The 22,495-nt window shown below is 54.4% G+C and overlaps 3 protein-coding genes across 24 annotated transcripts in view; 1 reads left to right on the top strand and 2 right to left on the bottom strand.

Moving 5' to 3' along the window:
• The first annotated feature begins 7 nt into the window (after positions 1 to 7).
• Positions 8 to 22,495, top strand: part of LOC123334135 — a 28,040-nt gene continuing 5,552 nt past the window's right edge. For 2 of the 11 annotated variants that reach the window (XM_044945129.2, XM_044945128.2), the window contains exons 1-2: positions 12,953 to 13,109; positions 13,346 to 13,595. In XM_044945129.2, the coding sequence (XP_044801064.2) occupies positions 12,953 to 13,109; positions 13,346 to 13,595 (407 nt within the window). Of the gene's footprint in view, positions 394 to 3,501; positions 3,595 to 3,720; positions 4,388 to 4,413; positions 6,777 to 10,961; positions 11,208 to 12,952; positions 13,110 to 13,345; positions 13,596 to 16,718; positions 18,268 to 18,372; positions 21,655 to 22,495 lie in introns of those variants that run through there. The other 9 variants (XR_006551940.2, XR_006551937.2, XR_006551938.2 and 6 more) reach the window with 9 other exon arrangements.
• ARTN (artemin) lies at positions 9,588 to 12,986 on the bottom strand. Of its 3 annotated transcripts, none has more exons than XR_006551945.1 (4): positions 12,833 to 12,986; positions 12,451 to 12,600; positions 11,019 to 11,144; positions 10,447 to 10,729 (listed from the first exon to the last, which is right to left on the bottom strand). XR_006551945.1 is itself a non-coding variant. In XM_025288928.2 (3 exons), exons 1-3 carry the CDS (start codon positions 11,076 to 11,078, stop codon positions 10,016 to 10,018), a joined length of 696 nt encoding a protein of 231 aa, XP_025144713.1. In that variant the 5' UTR covers positions 11,079 to 11,144; the 3' UTR covers positions 9,588 to 10,015. The 3 variants fall into 3 exon arrangements, 1 of the variants encoding a protein (XP_025144713.1); XR_006551944.1 differs by having other exon boundaries at positions 10,458 to 10,732; positions 11,019 to 11,080; positions 12,833 to 12,985; XM_025288928.2 differs by lacking the exons at positions 12,451 to 12,600; positions 12,833 to 12,986 and having other exon boundaries at positions 9,588 to 10,503; positions 10,585 to 10,732.
• ST3GAL3 (ST3 beta-galactoside alpha-2,3-sialyltransferase 3) overlaps positions 15,479 to 22,495 on the bottom strand; it is a 214,608-nt gene continuing 207,591 nt past the window's right edge. For 6 of the 10 annotated variants that reach the window (XM_006044549.4, XM_006044548.4, XM_006044553.4 and 3 more), the window contains 4 exons: positions 22,169 to 22,315; positions 21,845 to 21,991; positions 19,653 to 19,749; positions 15,479 to 16,514 (listed from right to left, as the gene is read on the bottom strand). In XM_006044549.4, the coding sequence (XP_006044611.1) occupies positions 16,444 to 16,514; positions 19,653 to 19,749; positions 21,845 to 21,991; positions 22,169 to 22,315 (462 nt within the window). In that variant the 3' untranslated portion in view covers positions 15,479 to 16,443. The remainder of the gene's footprint in view (positions 16,515 to 19,652; positions 19,750 to 21,844; positions 21,992 to 22,168; positions 22,316 to 22,495) is intronic. The other 4 variants (XM_006044552.4, XM_006044550.4, XM_006044555.4 and 1 more) reach the window with 2 other exon arrangements.

Below are 22,495 nucleotides of genomic sequence, written 5' to 3' on the forward strand. Positions count from 1 at the left end.
GCCCGACCCGGCCGGCACAGCCCGGCACGGCCCGGCGGAACTGCGCGGAAACTCATTCCGGGTCCCCTCTCGTATCCTCGCGCCTGCCCGCGCGCCCCTGAGCAGGCCGCGGAACGGCGCGCCGCTTGAGGCCCCCCCCTCCTCCCCACCACCCGAGCCAAGGCCCCGCCGCTGCGCACCCTGGGAAATGTAGTCCGCATGGCGCCCAGCGGGAAGGCGGTGCCTTGCGGCGGAGGCCGGGAGCACGTGGTCCGGGGATCAGCCGAGCCCAGGCAGCCTTAGGCCTATTGCGGCCAAGTTCGACCGGCGAGAGGCGCTGCGGGGCAGCTTCCTAAGAGGACGTGAGTCTAGGGGCCGGTGGGATAGAGCTGGGAAGCCAGGCTGGAGGTTAAGGTGTGTGTTTGGGAGGGGACTGAGCGGGTGGGGGGACACAGGTTAATCTGGTGCTCAAGACCTGGCGGCAAGACCTCGGTCCCAGGAAGGGTACTGTCTTGAGAAGAACACTGAGGAGGAAAGGGGCTTGGCACGCCTCAGGAATAAAAAAGGATGGCTCTCAGGGCCACCCAGTGAGCAACCGGGAAACTACTTACCATGGACAGTGCTTGGAGAATTTCATTAGGTTCTCGGAAGCAACTTGTCTTTATGAGTAATTAAAATAGCTTATATTTAAGTGCAAGGAACAGCACATTGCATACCTTAAGTCCAGTTCTCGCAGCAACTCTGTGGTGGGTATTTTTATTCACTATTTTCAGATGAGGAAGCTGAAGTTGGGGAAAGTTGAGCTTATCTTTTCGCTGGACACATAGGGAGGATAGCAGAGATCAGCCACAGATCTGGTTGGCCCAAGTCGCCAGCAGTCTCTACCGCAAGTGGAAAAAATAAAAATAAAAAAGGAAAGGACCTCTGTTCTTGTGTTCAGTGGAGGAAGCTGGCATTGGCTATAGCCACTGACGCCTGAGGTGGGTGAAGGCTTCCCTGAGGAGGAGAAACTTGATCTTAGCTTGAATAGCAACAGCAAGAGACTGGGGAGGAGGGGGCTTGATTAGCTGGTAAGCAGAGTCCAGTGAGAATCTAGTCATTCAACAAATCTTTATCAAGAAAATGTTTGAAGTACAGTTAGTTAGCTGTGTTCACTTTAAGGGGGTTGTCTGTGAGGGGGAGGAAGGGGGAGGGGATGAGGAAGGCGATGAGCTTGGAAAGACAAATTGAGACATTATCCTAAGTGCGATGTGAAACCATGATGAGGTTGCAAGTGGGCATTGATGATTGAATTTGCATTTTAGAAAAATATGTCTATAGTATTGTTAGGGGAAAGACTGACGGAAACTACCCACCCTGGCCAGGCACTGTAGTAACTATTTGCCTGAGTTATTTCAGCACACAATGTGTGGTAAGGAATGCGAAACGAACAAGCTGCCACCACCAACCAGAAAAATTCGGAAAAGGTCAAAAGGAGACCCCACAGGTCCTACCACCTCCCTGAATCCTTCTCCCTGCCATCCATCTTGGCTGAGTAATGTGTGTGCCACCAGGAAGGACCATGAGTCAGAGTGATTGGCCAAAGACAACCCAGAAAGTTAATCCCATCACTGTAAAACTGAGACTGCCATCCCTGAGGCAAAGCAGTTCTCCTGGGTTCCCTTACTCTACTGCTCTCCGCCCAGGTGTCCCTTCCCAATAAAGTCTGCTTTGTCAGCACATGTGTCTCCAAGGACCATTCATCTCCTAGGGTTAGACAAGATCCCTCTTTTGGGCCCTGGGATGGGGGTCCCCCTTCCTGCAACAGTATAATACATTGAAGGAGGAAAGGGGGATTTGGAAGGAGGAAACAGGAAGCCACAATAAAGTACTGATTCCAGGTCTGTGCATAGGGGTGTGAAATGTCTTGGCCCTGATACTAAAATATCATTATAGAAGGTGGAGGATGGAGGGAGGGTTAAGACCACAAATTCTGTGTTCAAAATCTGTCTACCTCTTTCTAAAAAAAATGAGGGGGCGTTCCTGGTAGTCCAGTGGCTAAGAATCCACCTCCAATGCAGGGGACACAGGTTTGATCCCTGACCTGGAAGATCCCACATGCCATGGAGCAACTGCTAAGCGTGTGTACCACAGCTGTTGAGCCCGAGCTCTAAAGTCCACACACTGCAACACTGAAAGCTGTGCACCTAGAACCTATGCTCTGCAGCAAGAGAAGCCGTTGCAATGAAAAGCAATGCAACAAAGAGTAGCCCCTGCTTGCTGCATCTAGAGAAGAGTCTTCCCAAAGGCAACAAAGACCCAGCACAGCCAAAAATAAATAAAATTTTTAAATAATTAAAATTGTTTTTTTGAAAAAGAATAGAACATATAGGGGCCAGAACCTGTGACAACCCTGGCTTGTTGTTGTTGTTTAGTCACTGAGTCATGCCAGACTCTTTTGTAACCCCATGGACTGTAGCCCACCTGCTCCCCTGTCCATGGGATTTCTCAGGCAAGAATACTAGAGTGGGCAGCCATTTCCTTCTCCAGGGGATTGTCCCGACTCAGGGATTGAACCTGGGTCTCCTGCTTTGCAGGCATATTCTTTGCCACCTGAACCATACCACTGAGTCACTGGGAAGCCCCGACAACCCTGGGAGGGGTTCCCAAATTCAGGAGAGCATTCCAGAGCCCAGGAGAGGGGGAGAAAGAGCTTCTGTTGGTCACCTGGAACCACTAGCAATCCATGTCCATGACAGATTAACCAGTTTGAAGTTTTTCAGCCTTCTAAAACAGTGTGAATTTTGGTCTGCAAAACCAAATGAGGGCCCTGCCTATGGTTAAGAATTCTCAGGGGAGGTTTCTCCCCTTCCACTTAGCACTAAGTTTAATTGCACTAAGGAAGTTTATTTTCTTTGTGGTCCCCTGGTTTGAGGGAAAGAGGTTAGGGAAAGGAGGGGAAGGTTTATTTCTAGTTCACCTCTAGATGTGGGCATAGTCCTTTGGGGTTCTGGCCTTATTGAGAATGTTCCAGATAGACTCCCTTTGCCCCCATAAGCTCTTTGCAAGGGAGCCCTTGTAAACCAATGCCCAGGTTCCCCAGGTAAAGAAAATGCCCTCAAGGTGAATACCAGCTACTGAACTTTGTTTACCTTTGTAGTTTCCTGTATTTGTTTATTTTGGCCTGAATATTTATTCTGTGTATACCAGCTCACAGATGCATTAATTTTTAAAAGTATGTTTTGTCTAAGTATTTTTAGTTGTTTTCAGCAAGAAGCTTAGCCTGAGTCCCTAGGCCACCTTGTGGCCAGAGAACCCAATGGACAGTTTCAGTCCTTATGTGACTTGATGGTTTTGCTGCATCTGGCCCCTTCGACTGCTCCTTCCCTTTGTTCTGCTTTGTTTTTCCCACCACTCTGGTCAACCCTTTTGGTCTCCTTCACAGCCTTGTCCCTTCTCCTCTCCCTGTTTCTAAACTGCTGGGTCTCCAAGCCTTAGCCTCTGCTGCTCACCACCTCCTTGTCTTTGATTTATGACTCTTAGATCTCTCTGGCCCAGACTGTCCTGACCACCAGACCCAGCCGCTGCCAGCCTCCTTGCCTTCTGAAACTGTCACGGGCACGTCAAGTTGAACAGGTACAAAATCAAACACGGCTTCCCCCACACCTTACTCCCATTATGGGCTAAAAATACTACACCCCCTAAATTTCTTACTGGTCGCCCAAGCCACGTGAAAACTCTCCCTTCTCTCCCTTCCATCAGGTCCTCACAAGCAGCTCATCACCAAGTCCCGTGGATCATACCTCCTATCTCTCTGTCCTTCCACACTGTTCTGCCTAGGTCAAGGTGCCAGCGTTTGTTGTCTGAGCAGCCCTAACTGCAGCATCTCTAACTGGTGTCCCCTGCCTTGCCCCTTCCAGTCCAAACTAGACACAGTGGCAGTCATCTGTCTGAAACATGTCTCTAGACAATCCCACCTAAAACCCTCAGTGGCTCCACTCAGCACAAAGTCCAGGCTTCTTGGTATAGCACTCGAGGACTGTTATGATCTCTCTAGACTCATGTCTTGAGGAGGACCCTCCCCCAATTCTACATGAAATCCCTGGCTCTTCCGGCTGTTCCATGCTTCCTGCCTTTGTTCATGCAATTGCCTCTGCTGAGAAGGCTGTGTCAGGCTGGGGCCAGTCAGGAGAAACCACGCAGTAAGCATACAGAAACAGTTTAATATAAAAATTTTATATTTTATATCCCTCATTTGGAAGGAATGAGGGACTGGCCAGTAAGAAGAGAAGATAACTCTGAAAAATATAGCCCAAGGAAGAGGCCCTTACCCACCCCACCCCCTCCAACTCCTGCCCAAGGCTGAGCCCCAGACCTTGCTGGAGAGGGCATGGCTGGTGAAAAGGGGGGATTTAGAACTGAGAGGCAATGAAAGCAAATATTTTATTTTTCAAGGCCCAGTTCAAGAGCCACTTCCTTCACAAAGACTTTCCTGGCTCTTCCCTGTCCATCCTTTGTGAGTATAGAATCCTCCCCAACCCTGACATACATCACTGTACCCTAATCATACTTCTGTTGGGGGACTTAGTTTTCTGTTCATTTGTTTACCCCCATCTAGGGTTGCCAGGAAAAAAAGGGGGCACCCACTTCAATAGCAGATAAACAACATTTAAAATATATTTCTTTGTGTATTTGGCTGTGCTGGGTCTTAGTTGCAGCACACAGGCTCTTCAGTCTTCCTTGCAGCATGGGGGAGCTTTAGTTGCAGCTTTCAAACTCTATTACAGCATGTGAGATCTAGTGCCCTGACTAGGGATTGAACCTTGGCCCTCTGCAATGGGAGTGTGGATTCTTAGCCACTGGACCACCAGGGAAGTAACTAAACAACATTTTTTTTTTTTTGTATAAGTATGTCCTAATTATTGCATGAGACATACTTACTTCAAAAAGTATTGCTTATCTGAAATTTCAGTTTAACTGGATGTCCTATTTTTATTTGCCAAACTGGTTAGCCCTTCCCTCAACTCCACCTCCAACTGTGGTCTCCCTGATGGCAGAACACGTTTCTAGCTGATCTTGGATTCCCCATAACTGGCCCAAGGTACTACTGTTAGTGCTTAATTAATGTTAAAAGGTCAGAGAGCTGAGAATGACTGGAGGGAGTTAAGACTGAAGACAGAGACCATTTAGAAGGATGAACAATAAACCATTCCACAAATTAGGAAGTCTCCACAGAATAGCTTTGGAAAGAGGGAAAGGAGGATGGACTTGCAAGATCTAAGGATCTGAGAACTAATGGAAAAGGGAAGTGGCAAAGCTCAGGGCATCTAGGCTGTTGCCCAAGTTTCTGACTTGTATCCCTGGATGTGGAGATTGGTGCCATTCACCTGGGAGGAACCCTGGAGGAGGCTTGGAGGCTGAAGAGCAAGGAAACTCACTGATGTGGGGCTTAGAGCACGAGAATGGTGGAGAGGGGATCTGAAGGAATGAACAGAAGACATCCAGGACAGATAAGTTCAGTTGGAGGTTTCTGAGGCTATGCAGATGAAAGAATTGGAAATACAGGCTGAGCTTAGGAGAAGATTAAACTGGAGATACAATGAGAGCATGATCAGCATGGAGGTGGTAACGGAAATCATGGAAGTTGGCCATATTGCTCAGGGAGAGTAAAATGGGGAGAGAAGGCCTATACCAGAGCTCTGATGTTCTTAAGGGGCTGAGAGAGGAAAAGGAACCCCAAAAGAGTCTAAGAATGAGCAGGGGTGGGAGAAAATCCAGGAGAGTATGGGATGGAGAGTCAAGAGTAGACAGGTGTTCCAAGAGAGTGACAAAGTTGGGTGCCTCTGAGAATCCAAAGGACTAAAGGCTGAGAAGCAGCCTTTGGGTTTAGCAATGATGAGGCCACTAGGGACCACAGCAAGAGCTCTTTTCGTGAAGGAGGAGTGGTGTAAGCAGATTATATATTGATATTTATATATTTCTAATCACAGTGTCTTTTTGTGTGTGTGTGTGTGTGCCGTGATATATTCAAGCAAGTTTAAATGCAGAGGGAAAGAAGACATTCAATAGAAAAAGGTTGATGAATAGGGAGGCTTGTAAATAATGGATACAGAGAACCCTGTGAAGGAGGGCCTGAGCACAGATAGAGGAATTACTCTAGCTACAGGAGGACATTAATAATAGTATCTGGAACAGGGCAGGATACCTCAAGGGCCATGGACTCCTACGGAATCTCTGAATGAGCTTCAGAAAGTCTGTGGGCTCCCTCAAACTCTTCACCAGATTTCCACATCAGTGGTTTTTTTCAGCATTGAAGTGGGAGGTGGGGTGGGGAGGATCCTCGGCTTTCATGTAAGTTTCTGTAAGGACACTCCAGCTGCAAAACAGGTGAAGCACCACCCCTGTGACAAGAGACGTGATCTCACATGGCACAAATTCTAGATCTTTTCTCTGATTTCTCAGATTTCTACCCTACCTTCCTTTTCAAAATAGGTAGCCAGTCCACATGCACTCAGGCACAGGGCTCTCTAGCCAGGGGAAATGTGGCAATCCCTGGACAAGAGACGAGGAACACCACTGGCTGGGGCAGGGGGAGCACACAGATTTCCCCAAACCTTGATTCCTGGTTGAAACTAATCTAAAGGGATGTTTGGGTACCCCCTGAAGTGGGGAAAACTGTCAAGTCAAAGCCATCTGTAGGGCTTCCCTGGTGACTCAGTGGTAAGGAATCCGCCTGCCAATGCAGGAGACAAGGGTTTGATCCCTGATCTGGGAAGATCTCACATGCCGCAGAGCAGCTAAGCCCGTGTACCACAACTGTTGAGCCCACACGCCTCACCTACTGAAGCCTGAGCACTCAAGAGCCCGTGCTCCAAAAAAAGAGAAGCTACCTTGATGAGAAGCTTGTGCACAGCAACTGGAGAGTAGTTCCTGCTCTCTACAACTAGAGAAAAGCCCGCACAGCAACCGAGACCCAGCACAGTCATAAATAAATAAAATTGTATCTTTAAAACAGCCATCTGTAGTTTTCTGTCTTGCAAGAGGTGATGACTTGATACCCCTTAGGAGGAGATCATACCTTAGTTCTGGGAATTTCATTCAAATGGGCAGTGTCATTTTGCAAATATGAAAGAGATGACAGTCAAAAATGGAGATTCTAGAGCCATCTGTGTGGAGGCCACGTGCCAGGTGACCTCTGCTAAATTGTAGGCAGAGAGGTGGAGCTCTGCAACTTGTTCCCTTTGGGAAAAATGCTTCATTTATTTTATTATTTTTGAAGAGGGATTTGGTTCATAGGGGCTTCCCAAGTGGCGCTAGTGGTAAAGAACTGCCTGCTAATGCACGAGATGTAAGAGATGCGGGTTCAGTCCCTGGGTTGAGAAGATCCCCTGAAGAAGGAAATGACAACCCACTCCAGTATTCATAGTCCCGTGGACAAAGGAGCCTGGCAGGCGACAATCTGTGGGGTCACAAAGAGTCGGACATGACTGAAGCAACTTAGCACAACACAATTGGTTCATTGTGAGCTGCAAACTGAGACTAGTTCTTGTAGGAATGTGTTCCTTTTGGAGAAGTTGTGGCTTGATCCACAATTTTGTACAGTGTTGGGCAGTCTCTCCAGGGCCCAGAATTCAGCCTTGAGTTGGCAGGGGGCTAGGGGGGAGGGGAACCTGCTCTCCCAAGGACTGACAATTTTTCGAGTGTTGAGAGCCAGCACCTTTGGCTCAGGTTCTGACCTGGCTGTCTCTCTATGGGACTTGCCAGACATGGCTTCAACCCATCTCCTGTAAGTGGCTCTGAGAGCACAGATGTCCACTGAGGGCCAGAGCCTGGCCCTCAATCCCTCTACCGGGCCTTCAAGTCTTTTCATCAGGGGCTCCTTGGTCTCAGTGACTCTGAAATTCACAGGACCTTCTTCTTCACCCCCAGAGAAGGGAATGGCAACCCACTCCAGAGTTCTTGCCTGAAGAATTCCATGGACAGAGGAGCCTGGTGGGCTACAGTCCACGGGGTTGCAAAGAGTCAGACAGTGGAGTGACTAACACTTCCACTTCTTCCTCTTCACCCCCAGCCAGGACCAGGGCACGGCCTTCGTGAGATGTCTCCAAGCTGCCATTTTCTTTGGTTGGAGGTGGGGGTTGGTGACTGAAGATCTTGAATCAGTTTGGAAGCAGGGAGAGGGGCCAAGCAGGTGTTTGAAGGCAGCATGAGACACTAGAGTTTTGGGGGCACCTAGAACTGAGGCAGTGAAAACAGAAGAATGGAAACACGACTCCTTTCGCCTCTTTGACTCGGATGCACACAGCCTTCAAAGAGCCCTTGCCAGCTCCTCACTCCAGCCTGGGAGAAGGGGGCATCTGTGCTAAAGCAGGCAGGCATTCAGGCAGTTGGGAAGGAATTTTGGTTAATGGTGTCAAATGCCTGAGGGATCCCAGCCTCAGTCTGCCTCGCTCTTACAGAGTCTCGTGCACCCCTGGCGGCAGCTACTGCCTTTGTGCTAACAGCTGCCCAGTCAACCTCCAGTACAGACCTGCCTCCTCAGCTCCAGACCAGCACCCCCACTGCCTCCTGACCACCCCTCGCATGTCCCACGGCTCCACAGACCCATCATGCATCCAAATACGTGTCCTGATCTTAATTTCAAAGAAAAAAAAATCATATAGGAAAATTCATAGGGCCCAAGAAACAAGGTTTCACAGGACATACTCAAGCTCAGAGGCATTGTGCTGACTTTTGTGTTATGACTTGGGGACAGTGTGGAGGGGTCAGCATTTAACCTCTCCTTCTTTCCTTCCAGATGAGGGTGTGCACATCTCAGCTTCTGGTCCTTTTTCATACTGTTGGCCAAATTGAATTTAAATAATTATTTATGGAAATTATTTATTTATTGTCTGTCTCTCCTGGTTTAAGCTTAATAGCAGAGATCATGGGGTCACTTCTGTAGCCCTGTTGTCTGCACAGTATCTGACATAAAATAGGTACTTCATAAATATTTGTTGAATGAATGAATGAATATCCTTGTTCATTACCCAGGATGCAGGTCCATGTAGATACCCTCAGTCTTTTCCTGCTTTCTTATCTCCATGATGATCTGTGCTTCATCCCCCCCAAACCAGCCTCCCACTGCACCCTCTTCCCCACCCTCAGGATTTTCAGCTGCTGTCTTGACGTGGGCTGCTTCACAGAGTGTGGTAGTGAGCTCCCCGTGCTGGGCTATCTGCAAGCACAGGCAGTAAATGCACCTGTCAGGCTGTCCTGAAGGGCAGGACTCTGATCAGTGACAGTGAGGTGGTGCAATCTTTACCATCTAACAAGCCCCCAGCATGCCTGAGGTCTCAAGGCAATGGCTTTCTCCCCAGGTTCCAACTGCTGGGGACTGTGCGGGGGGTTGTGAATTGGCCTGCTGGGACTAGCGATCACATCTTTGCCACCTCCTCTGCCTGTGTTCCATGCCCCTCAGGTCCCAGAGCTACTGGGTGAGAGCAAGCAGTCCCAGGCCAGGCCTGTGATTGCTGAGTGAGCCCGAAGTTGTGAGCAAGATGGTCAGGGTGGGATCTCCATCCAATTGCTTCTACCCATCCCCCATCCAGCCACCATAGCCCAGGAAAGGATCTGACAAACCACAGAAGTAAATAAATAACTTAGAAGTAATAAATAGGGGTCCAGCTCCCACCAGAGAGTCCAAGGCCCGCTCCAGCACAGGCACTTCGGCAACGAATTACAACACGTCTCCAAATCTGTCCCCCCAGGCCCGGGCTTAGGTTGAGACCTCACACTGCTGGGTTCTCTCGAGGAGTCCTGGGTTCCTGTCCCGGGCAGTGACAGAGTCTGTGAGCAGTGGGCCCTCGGCTCTCCACAGCTGAGGTCTCTGGTGTCTGCGGGCTTGAGGCCGGCAGGGTGGGAGCCCTGGGGCCGCCGGTCAGTCGTGCCTCCATCTCCGCAGGGCTGATGTCCATCACTCACACGGCCGAAGCCTCCATCTCCGGCCGAGCTCCAGTGATCCCAGGCAGTTAGATCCACTGGTCAGGGTCTGTCCGCACGCCCTCGGAGCGAGCCCTCAGCCCAGACAGCCGCAGGCAGTGGCCGAGAGGCGGTCCACGGTTCTCCAGGTGCTGTTGACGTCCATGAACGAAACGGCCTCGTAGCTCGTGGGTCGGCAGCAGGGCTGGCTGACGGGCCGCGAGCCCGGGGGCGGCCTCAGGGCCCCGGCGTGCAGCAGGTTGGCCAGGCTGAGGTCGTGCGGGGAGCGCGCGCGGCGGCAGGAGCCGCTGCAGAAGCGGAAGCGCACCAGCTCGTCGGAGCGGTGGCCCAGGCCGAGCGCGCGCACCGGCACGAGCTGCGAGCGCAGGCGGCAACCCCGCGCCCCCGCGGCCCGCGCGCGGCTTCCCCGGCTCTTTCTGCCGGCCCGGCCCCCCGCCCGCGCCGCGCGGGCCCCGCGAGGGGGTGCGGGCGAGGGCGAGGGCGCTGGCGGCGGGGGCGCGGGCCGGGGCGGCGGGGGCGACGGGCGCCGGGCTCTTCCGCCGCATAGACGGGCCGCGCGGCCCCCTAGAACGAGACGCAGTTACGCTCGGGTCCCCCGCCAGCCCGCCCCGCCACGCGCCCTCGCCCTCTTGCCCTCTCACCTACCGGGCAGGGGGCCCGCGGGGGACGCCGGGGCGGGCGTGGGGCCTTCGCGGGGGACCGGGCTGCGGGGCGCGGGGCCCAGGGAGGCCTCACCCTCGGCGACGCTGCTCAGCAGGGCCAGAGCGGCCAGGGTGGGCCATAGCGCAGGCTGCTAGAAGAGACGATGGGGAGCCTCAGGGGGGAAGAGGACAGCTTGGTAGGGTCTGGAAGGGGCTGGGGCCCGACAGAAGGATTGGACGATAATGGGCCAGCAGCCCCAGGGAGCGGGGAGAAAGGATCTCTGGAGGGCACTGACCTTGCTCCCTCCTTCTGGCCCCTCCCTGACCATTTCCCCACCCACTTCTGATACCTGACCCCCGGAGCCATGCTCTCCCTTCCAGGTCAAGCCACCTTTCCTCAATACCCGCCCGGTAGAAGTCTCTGGGAGAACCACTCACCTGCCGCCTAGGCCCGGCCCGGAGGGGCAGCACAGAAGGGCCTCCTCGTCCAGGCTCCATCTCTGTCAACACCAGGAGCTCCCATCAGCTGTAGCCACCTGTTCCCCCACCCTCCTCTTGAGGCAGCTTGGAACATGGAGAGATGAGTTATCCTCAGAGCAGGTCATCCCTCCACTTCAGCTTCTCCAGGTGAGGGACAAGGGGCTTGGGCAGCTGGGCTCAACCCAAGAGAAGTGGCTGCATCGAGAACCTATGTGGTGGTGCTTTGCACCTGTTTCCTTTCAGATCTCATAACTCCACAAGGTAAATGGTATATATCATCCCCATTTTCCAGACCAGCAAACAAGGCTGAGAGAAGCTCAGCAGTTATCTAAAGTCACAAGGGTAGACCCACAAGCTGTGCGGGGAAGGGAACTTCCTGCTCTGTGCTGCAGGGCTGGAGAAGGGAGCAGCTGGACACCCTGACCTCACAAAGAGCCTGCTGTCCATACTGCAGAGGAGGAAGTTGTGGCCTGGAGAAGAATTAGGGTGCTTGAGGGTTGCCCCGAGTTATTGGATGATAGTGAGGTCCAGGCTTCAGCCTGTGCTGCCCACCCAAGTGCTGCTGCACCTTGCTCCTCTGTGATTTATGTCTGGATGCAGAGCTGCCTGACCACAGAAGTCTCTTCTGACCACAGACATCCTTCAAGAGCCAGCAGGTGGTAGAGGCTGAGGAGCCCTCTAGGAACAGGGGAGGGGGTCTGGGCCATGGCTCTCTATGGCCACCAGGGGGCAGCATCTGTCAAGCCTGTGGACTCAACGGTGGGTGGGCTTTCCCCCTACCCTCAGCCAGACTCAGGCCCCTGCAACTCCCAGGAGTTGCTTCCTACACCAGCCTGGTCTCTGAGAGCTGAGCCACCCTGAGAGCTGGTCCAGGACTGTCTGCCTGCAAGCTCCCTCTGGATCTGGCAGCCTGGCCCTGCTCCTAGAAGTTTCCCCCATGAACCATCCTTCATGAACCCAGTCGGCCTTTCAGAGTCCCACCAATTTTTATGAGCCCGCACTGCCTGGCACTCCCAAACACCTCTCGAGCCCTGGAGCCTTCATAGGCCCTCACTAGCTGGCCTGCTCGTGGGTCCCAGCTGTCACCTCCAACCTCACCCCCAGCGCACAGAATGCCACGTGCCTGAGGGCCAGGTCTCCCTGGTGAGGCCCTCCAGCGCCACATGTGCTTGCCTAGCAGAATTTGGGCCTGAGGAGCCAGGGTAGTGACTTGATCTCACTGATGGAAGGAAAGCCTAGCAAGGTAGGGTTAAAGGCTCCTGCAGTAGGGGGAGCCCAGGAGCAGGTCTCTTGCGGGCAGTTTAGGCCCTCAGACTCCCTCGGTGCCATCTGGGGCCACCTGGTCCTCCAGCCCTTGTCTGGCCGCCCCATCTACCAGCCCGATACTCACCAGGGGGGTTCTGTGTCCTGTTCTTCTAGGCACCTTTCCTGGAACCAGAGCCGGGCTTTCCCCTGCAGCCCAGAAGCTTCATGCCCAGGGCTGTGCACCTGGCCGTGCCTCTCTTAGCCAAAAGCGAGGTCTTGGCAGCCAGTCTGAGCCCTGTAGCGGCAGCAGGAGCCTCGCATTACCGCGGCGGGCCCGGCAGGGCTAGGCAGGGCTAGCATAGTCCGACAAGCAACTAGAGGGACTGAGGGGGGCTGGGAGGGGCGGAGAGCTGCACAGCGGGCCCAGAAGAGGGAGAATGTGAGAAAGGAGTGGAAGGGGACAACCCTGGCCGCTCCCCTCTAGCCCCTGGGCTGGGACGAGGGATGGGCGAAACAGGTCGGCTTACCGCGAGTGCAGGGCTCTGGGTCCGGGACACAGCGAGAGCTGGGACCCGAGGGACCTGCTGCTGGCGGAGCCCGTGGGCCGTGTCTGGGGGCAGAGCCCAACTCCATCCCTCAGCAGCCTCATGCCCGCCGCCGTCCGGTGTCAAATTCCAGCCCTGGCGTCACCGGATCCTGGGGTGGGGCCCAAGCGCTCTCCCACCCCGCCGTACCTTTCAGGGCTCACCTGGCTGCTCCACCCTCTGGAATTCGGTCCCCCTCACTCCACTAAGGTCCCCCGAGGTAGGGGAGGAGAAACTGGGGAGGGCCCCCAGGTCAGTGCAGAGGCACAGACACTGGGTGTTCAGAGTTTGGAGACACTTGGAGTAGGGAGTTGGGAGGCCGGGCAGAGGGCGGGAGAGGGAGGGGATGGGCCGGTCCCTGCCTTGGGCCACTGGCGTTTGGGCTCCTGTCGTCCTGGCTGGCCACTCTGTGCTAGCTGCTCTCTCTGGTCTACCACTAGTTTCTTCTCTCAACAGACTCATCGCACTCCTTAAGTTCGCAAGGCACCGAGCTGGGGCTTTCAAGGTCTGACTCGGCTCTAGCGGCCCCAGCCCCTCCGCTAGACCCACCGCTTCCCCTCCGCTGCCGCCTGGGGCTTGGAGTACAGACACACCTGCAAACACCGCTGCTCAGCCCGGCACAGCGAGGGCAGCGTGGTAGGAGGGGGTGCCAGGGGCTGAAGAAGAGGAGGGTCCCGGAGGAGGAAGGTTTGCACCGAGGGTTGAGGTAGGAGCTGGAGGGTCGTATTTAAGATGCCTAATTATGGCAGTTTGGCTGGTGGGATCGAGGTTGGGTGAGTAACAGGGGTAGAAGTAAAGAAAGGCCAGATGCTGTATGTCCTTATAGGCAGTCTGGACTTTATTCTGGGGACCACCGAACTTGTTTCAGGCAGGAGAATGGTGTGATCAAACGTGCATTTCTGTGGCTAACTCTGGCTGAAGTGAGGATGGTTTGGGGGTATGTCAGGAGGCTTCTGGGGGACAGAGGAATCTGAAGCTGAATTGTGGGGAGAGTGTGGGGCTTCAGGGGCTCTTTCAGGGCTGCACCTTTTTGAAAACTCAGTTGGTGCCAGATTGGATGGGGTGGGGCAGTGGGACAGTCTGCCTTTGGTCTGGGTGACCAGGTGTAGGGGATTCATTCTGGCTGGGGCTCCTGGAGCAGAGGCAGGCTGTGGACAGGAGCTTGTGAGTTCAGTGTCGATCGTGCTGAGCTGTAGGGACCTGTGGATTATCCTAGTGGAAATGTTCAGGAAGTGACTGAATTTGTAGCCTGGAGAAAGTGAAGTGAGCTGGGCTGGAGATGGCAGTTTGGGAACTGTTGACCAACCGACCATTGGAAGCCGTGGGTGGGGATGAAAGTGCTCAGGGGATGCGTTTGGACCAGCTGTACTCTGGCTGTGTGTCAGAACCATCTGTGGATCTTTTAAAACTACCCAGATCTGGGCCCACCCCCAGACCTGAATCAGACTGGGCATGCGCAGTTTCCACATCTGCACAGGTGATTCTGGTGTGTGCTGGCGGAGAGCCACGCCTTTGGGGAGAGCAGTTCATGTGCAGCGGTGGGGACTAGAAGCCTGACTGTCCCCAGGCAGGGAGCAGCTCTGCTTGCCCCCGGCCAGCTGCCCAATTGGGCGGGGGCTTCTTCCCCAGGGCTTTATCAGCCACGGCTGCAGCTTGCTGGCATGCAGCCTATGCCTTGTACAACTGCAGGGGGCGCCATTCATGTAGCACACAGTTCGCATTGGAGTTTGCATCAGAGTGGCCTTGTCTCCAGCAGAATGGAAGGAAGTTTCTGGGTCTCCCTGTCCCTCAGTCAGGGCTTCGCTTTCTCCTCCGCCGAGGAGGTTTCTGTTTGAGGACAAAGTGCCACAGTATAGGGGCGTGTGGGAGTCCGGAAGGGGATGGCACTCGGATTGGGATGTCAGGTGAGAGGTGAGGGGCCAGCCTGCCCCACCTGCTGCCACGTGGCAACTCTGGCAGGAAACTCACACCCAGGCCTGTGGCCTCAGGGGCAGGCTTGTGCTGGCCTTTCTCAGGCTGGCCTGCCAAGTGGGGGAAGGGACAGAGCAGATTCCAGGGCTCTGGGGGTGGGATGTCCTTTCCACCTGCCGTGGGTTCCTGGGGCTGGGCTCTGCCTTCCTGTTCTGTGCAGGAAGAGGGTGCTGAGAGGAGACCGTGTGCTGGGGGAAGGGTGGGGCTGCCAGGAGTGGGTGAGGTCTGTGGGCTGCTCTGTGTTGGGTACTTGGCAGGGCCACTTTCTTGCGCCTGCAGGAATCTCTGTCCCTGCAGAGCTCGGGCTGTGATGACCCAGCGGTGCTGTCCTGAGTGCTGCGGCCTTCAGTCCCTTGCCCTCTAGCTCCTTTAGGGGGGTACCAGCGTAGATTCCAGGGCATGTCCTGATGCCCCTGGTTTGCCTCTCAAGGCAAAGAGGGTGCAGGACTGCTGTGAGACAGGGGAGGCTCCAGAAGGCCCCTAGGTGACCACGCAGGTCCTGCAGCTGGGAGAGGTGGAAAGAAGGCTGGAGAGATGGCCCTTGGGTTTAGGGTGGCTGCTGAAGCCTTGGGTTCCTGTTTCTTCTGGGAAAGTCAGAGAAAGCAAGAGGAGGCAGGCTCAGGGAAGAGCTTTATTGCTTCCATGATGGCTTCCCAGCAGGGCTCCCACAGCCTGGGTGAAGTCCTGGTGCCTCACTTCCCTCTGGTCCAGGCTAAAGGCAGAACCCGAGGGCCTGGCAGTCTCGTTGCTGAAACCCAAAAGAGTTGCCGGGTAGGCTGCTCCAGGCCTGCAGCACTGTCCTGGGGGTCGGTTGCAGCTGGGGTGGGGGTGGCGGACGTTCCCATCAGGCTGGGCCAGGCCATGCCTCCGGAACTCTGAAGTTCTTTCCGCTCAAACCCAGGGGCGTCGTGTTGGCTTAAAGGATGGCTCCAGGTTTTCCCTGTGGGGAAGCTGGGTGGGACTATCCCCTCTGTTCCCCAAGAAAGGCCAAACACTGTCATGAACTGGAGGGGGCTGGCCTGAGATCCTGCCCACCTCCCCTCGGCCCTGGAGCAGGGCACAGGCTAGTCCTGGCACCCCCACTCTACGGGGAGCCTGTTGGGACCATTGTCTGAGGGGCCCTTTAGTGGGTCTCTTTCTGCACGGCCAGTGGACCAAACGTGACATCTCCAACCTGATTAAAAAATAAATTATCCCTACCCTCCCCCCACCCCAAATTCACAAAGTGATAATACACCGAACACTGATTGGAGAAATGATTCTGGCAGCAGCTTTGCTGCCTAGCGTCCGCTTCCTGCATGCTGGGCCTGCTGGGCACAACCAGTGGCCTCCTGGCCTTCTGGCTTCAAGGGCCCAGGCTGAGCTGAAGGCCGAGTGCTGGGCTCTGAGGCTGGCCTCTGAGCAGACGTAGCTCTGGCTGCCCTGCCAAGGCCTCGCCACCCCTGGGGCGAGGTCCTTCTCCTGGTCTGAAGGCTCCCGCGCCTCTCAAGCAGAGCCAGGCCGAGGCCAGTGAAGTGGGCAGGGGGTGGTGGCTGGACCTCTGTGGCGCTGTGCTGGGTGCACCTCAGATACCACTGGTGAGGTCAGTGATGACACGCGCTTTCACCAGTTTCCGCAGAAACTCTTTCTCTCGCTGAATGTTGTGCGTCCAGGACTGAAAGGGAAGACGGAGTGGCAGTCAGTTGGGCAGCCCAAGTGGCTGCAGGGATGGAGCCCTGCTAGAATGCTGCAGGCTACCAGTGTTCCATGCCCTCTTCTGAGACCACCACCCTCCACCACTCCAGAAGCGCTGCGGCTCACCCTCCTCCTTTCCCAGGACCTGGAGAAAATAACCTTCTAACCCCTTTCCCTCCTTAAGGAAGACTGTGCCTCTTAACTTCTTCCAAGCCTTAGAGATGGAGGCTTTCCAACCACGTTCCCATTCCTTCAACCCCTCCTTGCCCGGCGGCTTCTCCGGGCCCTTAGGCCCTCGGCACCCCAAGGTCAAGCCATGTGAGTCATTAGGTCTGGCCCAAGCCTGGGGGGTGGGCCCTGCTGGAAAGCGAACCACGTGGGGTGGCTTAGTCATTCTCTGACCTGACGCAATCCACTTTCCAGGCCTAGGGGCAGCTGATGAAATCCTGCCTCTCAGATTAGAGGAGCCGGAGGAGGGGGGTGGGGGTAGAGGCTCATTTTATTGTTACTGTGGAAATTGGAGGGAAGATGCTACCTTCCAGGGCTTTCCTGGGGAAGACTGCACCCAGGCTCAGGTTCTTTCCTTTCCCCAGTGCCAGGAAGCTGTGATGACTAAGTCTCTCAAAGAATGAAACAGGATTGAATGAATAAAGGAATGATGAAAGCCAATAGCTTTATCACAGTCTGGACACAGCTGACTGCTCTGTTGCATCCGACAGCATGCGGCTCACCCTAGGATGTTCACAGCCACTGTTTACTGGCGTGAAGGATTTACAGCTCTTGTCTGGTCCTTGTCTGATCCAAGCAACCTCCTCCAACCTGCCAGATCTTTTCAGTTTGAAACTTGGGCAAAAATCCCCTATATTCCTCTTCTCTGAACACCCCCTTCAACCTCCTGTGCTAACCACGAACCTGGCTAAGGACCGCGTTCCCTAGACATGCTTTTTCTCCCCTCACATCCACACTCCACGGTGCTTGGAGGTGGCAGAGTCTTCCTCATTTGTTGCTGCATCTACACAACTGTCCCTGTGACCTCCCTCGAACCTCTGGCTCCTCTGGCTCCTGGCATTATTCTCAACTGTTGGCAAACTGCCCCTCCTTGGTGCAGACCCCTGGGTGATTCACCCTTATTCGTTGAAGATCTATTTTTTAAAATTTACTTATTTATTTGTTTGACTGCACCAGGTCTTAATTTTTTTTATCTTTATTTTGGCATGCGAGATATTTAATTGCAGCATGTGAATGCTTAGTGGCAGCATGTGGGATCTAGTTCCCTCACCAGGGATGGAGCCTGACGCCCTGCACTGGGAACATGGGGTCTTAGCCACTGGACCACCAGCAAAGTCCCTTTCTTGAAGATTCAAACTTCTGCATATATGTGTTGAATGAAATTAGATTTTCCAGGTAAGAAAATGAAGGCATGGAGGAATGGCAGGGCCGGGATCCAAGCAAGCATAGAGACCCGCACAGCTCTTTACTTCCCCCACGCCTGCATCACTCCCCAAGAAGTAACCAGTCTAATGGGTCCGTTTGAAGAATATCTACTGGGAGTCTCTGAGGGTTGAAAGGTCAGCAGAGGACTGGATATCTGGTGATACTCAGGAATTATTGTTGAGACCTCTCTGGTGGTCTAGTGGTGAAGACTCTGTGCTCCCAATGCAGGAACTAGATCCCACGTGCCACAACTAAGCGTTCACATGCAGCATATAAAACCCAGCACAACCAAACAAGCAAACCAACACTACAGGGCAATAGGGCTTTTTTAAAAAAGGAACTATTGTTAAAATTCCAGGTGTGATAATGGTGTAGTATTAAAAAAAGTCATCCTTATCTTTTAGAGAAAGTTGCTGAAATGTTCATGGCTGGAATGGTACGATGCCTGAGATCTGTGTCCCAGTAACCAGCGGGGAGGGGAGGCTTGAGAGGAAGAGCAGATTGAACAACACTGGCGTGCGTTGATTCCTGGGGGCGGGAGGCGACACTGCGTGGGAGCTCATTAGTCTCTCCTCTACTGTGAATATGTTTGACAAGTTCATAATAAAAGAGTGAGCAAAAACGTCTGCCAGGGTGCCTCTCTCTTGGACCAGGCAATGCCCTTTCCCTGGGGATCTTTTCTCAACCCCTCCCCCGTGCACACAGCACAGGGGCTCACAGCACTCTCCACTCCACGCCACCTGCACTGTCCACAGGCCGGGGCAGGACTCTGGGACCCGCACCAGGACCCCTGACTCTGGATGCAGAAGGGCTGTCCTTCTCCCAACTCCCATCTTTATCTCTGTGCTCCCAAGGTTCTGCCCTGACCTTCGCACTTCCTCCTCTGATGTCTCCCTGAGACATCTCATCCATGCCTCCCTTGTGCTCACTGCTCGCAAACCTCCATTTTCAGCCCAGATTTCCCTGTTGTGGGAGACTGCTGTGTGAGCCCACTTCACCCTCTGGCCACTGCTCAGTCCCTTTCCTCTTCTCTCCTCCAGGCTTCCCCAGAGAATGTTTAGTGGGAGCCGCACTCACTGTTCAGCCGCTGCACTCTGGCTTCGAAGTCCCTGCTCCTTTGAAACTGTGCTCAGCACAGCCCTCAAGGGCCCCCTAACTGGTACCTCCAATGGCCGCGTCTCAGCACCTCTCCTAGGACTTCCATGCCACAATGGTGCCCTGCGCTGGTGATTGTAGGCACGCCCTCCTTGGGTCTCCAGGATCCTGCATCTTCTGACCTTGTCTACTCTCTGTCCTCCTTTATGAATGCCTCTGATATCCCTCACTAACCCCCCCGCATTCAGCCCTTGCCTCACTGTCTTCACATCTCACACGTTCCCACTGGGCCTGGAAAATGGGCTGTGAAGCAGTGGTGGGGCCAGGGTGCTGAATGGTTCCCTTGCCCACTGAAGACACCCCGAGGGGCAGCAGGGATCCTGCACCCAGGCACCAGCATTTCAGGGATTCCTCTAGGATGCTGAGAAGCAATAGTAATAAGTAGGTGTAAAAACATTACCATTAATAATAATGGCAAACACGTGCGGGCACTTACTATGGCCAGGCCTTCTTTACACATTATCACACTGACTCTTTCCCAAACCTCTCATTACCCCATGTATTGATAAGGAAAGGAAGGTATACAGACAGGCTGTGAACCCAGGCCATCTGATTTCTTCACCAGCACTGCTCAGCACTCCCATGGAGGTGGTGCAGCAGATGCCGCGAGTCGGAGCCAGATGGTTCTGCAGGATAATGAAGGGGGTGGGGGTAAGACAACTGAGAGACACAGCAGGTGGAAGAGGGAACAGCCTCCACCAGTGCTTCAGGGAAGGCGGGTCCTTCCACCTCATTCCGAATGGAGGCCCTCTCCAGGCCTTGCTGATTTAAAATCCTAACCAGTTCTTGCCTCTGTCTTCCTGTCATCACTGAACAGTTCCGGTGAATTTTCATCTCTTGCCTAGACTGCTGAGACAGCATCCCAACTAGCTTCTGTTCCTGCCTGGACCCCTCTGTCATGTTGGAGCCACAGTGACCCTACTATGCACTCATCCACAGCTGAAAACTGGTCCACAGCTCCCTCCTGCCTTCAGAGCAAAGTCCACTCTCCTTCCTATGGCAGAGAAAGCCCTTCCTGATCCAGCTACTGCCTCTCACCCTCTCCCTAAAGCCGTTACATAAAGTTTACATAAAAGGAATATGTAAGAGACCCAGTAAAGGAGTAAACAGAAGCCAGGAGGCACATAAAAGCAGTGAGAGCAATTTGGGGCGGGTGCTGGCAGGGGACGAGGCAGCAAGAAGGTATGTGAAGAGAGGTAGAGATGGAGAGACGGGTCTCTCCACGGGGTCCTGGTGAACAGGAGGCAGGGCTGGAGCACCACTGAGGGGTAAGACAGGTTGGGGGCTCTCCTGGACCCAGGAGGAGCTTACTACTCCTGAACCCCATTCCAGTAAATAGGAGGCCCAGCTGAAAGGTTGTTTCCCAAGAGATTCTCAAGTCTCTCTTATATCCTTGAAATAACTCACAATCACTCGAGGCCACCTGAATGAAGCCTCAAACAATACAGATGGGAACAGAGCCCCGGCTGGGGGTGTGAATCTCCTGGGGAATGTGCAGAGTGAGAAGGTTGTCTAGGATGGAGCCCTAGTTAATGCTGACTCTTAGGGGTGGACTGAAATCCAGGACAAGGAGGAAGAGAATGAGAGAGCGTGGTGAGGGAACAGGAGGGGCACTGAGATGCCGGACTCAGAGTCTGAGCAGGAGAGCATTTCAGAGGAAGCACCGGTCAACACAGAAAGCGCTGCCAAGTGACCAGGAAAGAAAAGACTGACACGTGTCCTTTGGACTTGGCAGCCTTGAGTCACTGGTGACCTTGGTGGGAGTCCTCTTAGGTGAAGGGGGAAGCTGGGCTGCGAGGAGCGAAGGGCTGAGTGGGAATGAGAGGGGCAGAGCCTGCCTGGCAACAGCAGTTTTCCTCCTTTCTCTGCATGGAGGAGGAGAGGGAGGGAGCTTTGGGGAGCATAAGACCTGAACAGTTCAGTGGGTTGGAGGCGGCCTGTAAGAGACTGCTGAGCAGGAACGAGGGCTGATGAGCTGTGAGTCTGCATGGACAAGAGGTTTCCTCTAACAACCCTCGCCACCCAGAGGCAGGAGTAGAGAAGCTGCTCAAAGCACAAGCCGCAGATGCCCAGGGTCCAGGCAGGGAGCAGCAGAAGGCGAGGGGAAGAAGAAAAGGGTGTTCGGGTTTTCCACAGGGGCTCTTGCTATGAAGGGAGAGGGGCCAGGAGAGACTGGCTGACTGGGAGAATTTCACATACTCATCACCTGGGAAGCAACTCTGGATGCTAAAGAGCTTCAGTGCCCTGCCACGGGGAAGGGTGGAGGAGGCACTGGGGGCATCCTGAGACTGAGAGGCAATGTCTGCAGGTTGTTGAGGGGGTGAGGCAGTTCTCTGGGGGGATAGAGGAACTGAAGTAGGGAGGATGTCCCTGAGCTTGCACCCAGATGGGCACGTGACGACCAGGGAGCAGCAAGGAGAAGGCAGGGGCTGGACTAGGACAAGGGGCAGGCGGAGGGGGCGGCGGGCAGAGGAAGCTCAAGGAGAAGACTGGGAGAGGGACATGCAGGATGCTGTGGTCAGAGACATGGTGGTCCAGGACACCTGGTGGCCCAGCTTAGCTGAGGGTGGGGCAGGGCCTCCCAGGGGTCTCCGAGCAGCCAGACCCGCCACTGGCTCATCCCTTGACCATTCATTTGTGCACACACAGAGTCTCTCCTTGGTGCTGGCACTGCCCCCTCCCTCGACCAGCCCAGGGACTACCCCACGCCCAGCCCCGCACCTCTCTGATGGCTGCCATGCGCACGGCCTCATAGTAGTGCAGGGGGGCATTGGGTGTGCTCATGTCGTAGCCGAAGCCTGCAACTGCCACCTCGTCACAGCCGTGTAGTGCCATGGTCACTGCCACACTGCCGAGGGTCGGGATGTTCTGGAAAGCGAGGGAAGGTGGGCAGAGTGAGGCTGAGACCCTCAGCGAAGCTCCCCTGAGCTGAGCTCCGCTCGTGAGGACTGAGCCCTCTGTTCCCACCCTGCCCCCCGTCCTTCCTTGCCAAGGCACCTCTGGCCCAAGTCCCCTCCTCCCCTTCCCAGGGTCCAGATGTCTCACCCCGCGGCCCATGAGACCATTGTTGAAAGGCAATCCGATGAGGGTGAAGGCGGCTTCCTGGATGAAATATGGGTTGAGGATGCGAATCTCGGGGGGTTCCTTGGGCACCCGAGTGGCCACAGATTTCCAGAAGCCATCCGAGGCACTCTGTAGACACAGCACAAGTGGGCATGAGCAGGCACACAGCTTATGACGGGCCTGGGGGAGTGGTGGGGACCCAAAGTGTGTACAGGCAAGTAAGAAACCAGGTGGGGGGCATGAGGTGTGTACAGGGAGCCTGGGGCTTGGAGAATAAACAGGCTGGAGAGGAGGACTCGGTGTGTGCTG

The sequence above is a fragment of the Bubalus bubalis genome, chromosome 6 (assembly GCF_019923935.1).
Source record: "Bubalus bubalis isolate 160015118507 breed Murrah chromosome 6, NDDB_SH_1, whole genome shotgun sequence".
Taxonomy (NCBI): Eukaryota; Metazoa; Chordata; class Mammalia; order Artiodactyla; family Bovidae; genus Bubalus; species Bubalus bubalis.

Excerpts from the sequence above, each read along its gene's own strand:
- ARTN (XM_025288928.2), bottom strand. The coding sequence starts at position 11,078 with ATGGAGCCTGGACGAGGAGGCCCTTCTGTGCTGCCCCTCCGGGCCGGG. Across the intron at positions 10,733-11,018 it reads GGGCCGGGCCTAGGCGGCAG|CAGCCTGCGCTATGGCCCAC; the intron begins GTGAGTGGTTCT and ends CGTCTCTTCTAG. Across the intron at positions 10,504-10,584 it reads CCCCGCGGGCCCCCTGCCCG|GGGGCCGCGCGGCCCGTCTA; the intron begins GTAGGTGAGAGG and ends GTCTCGTTCTAG.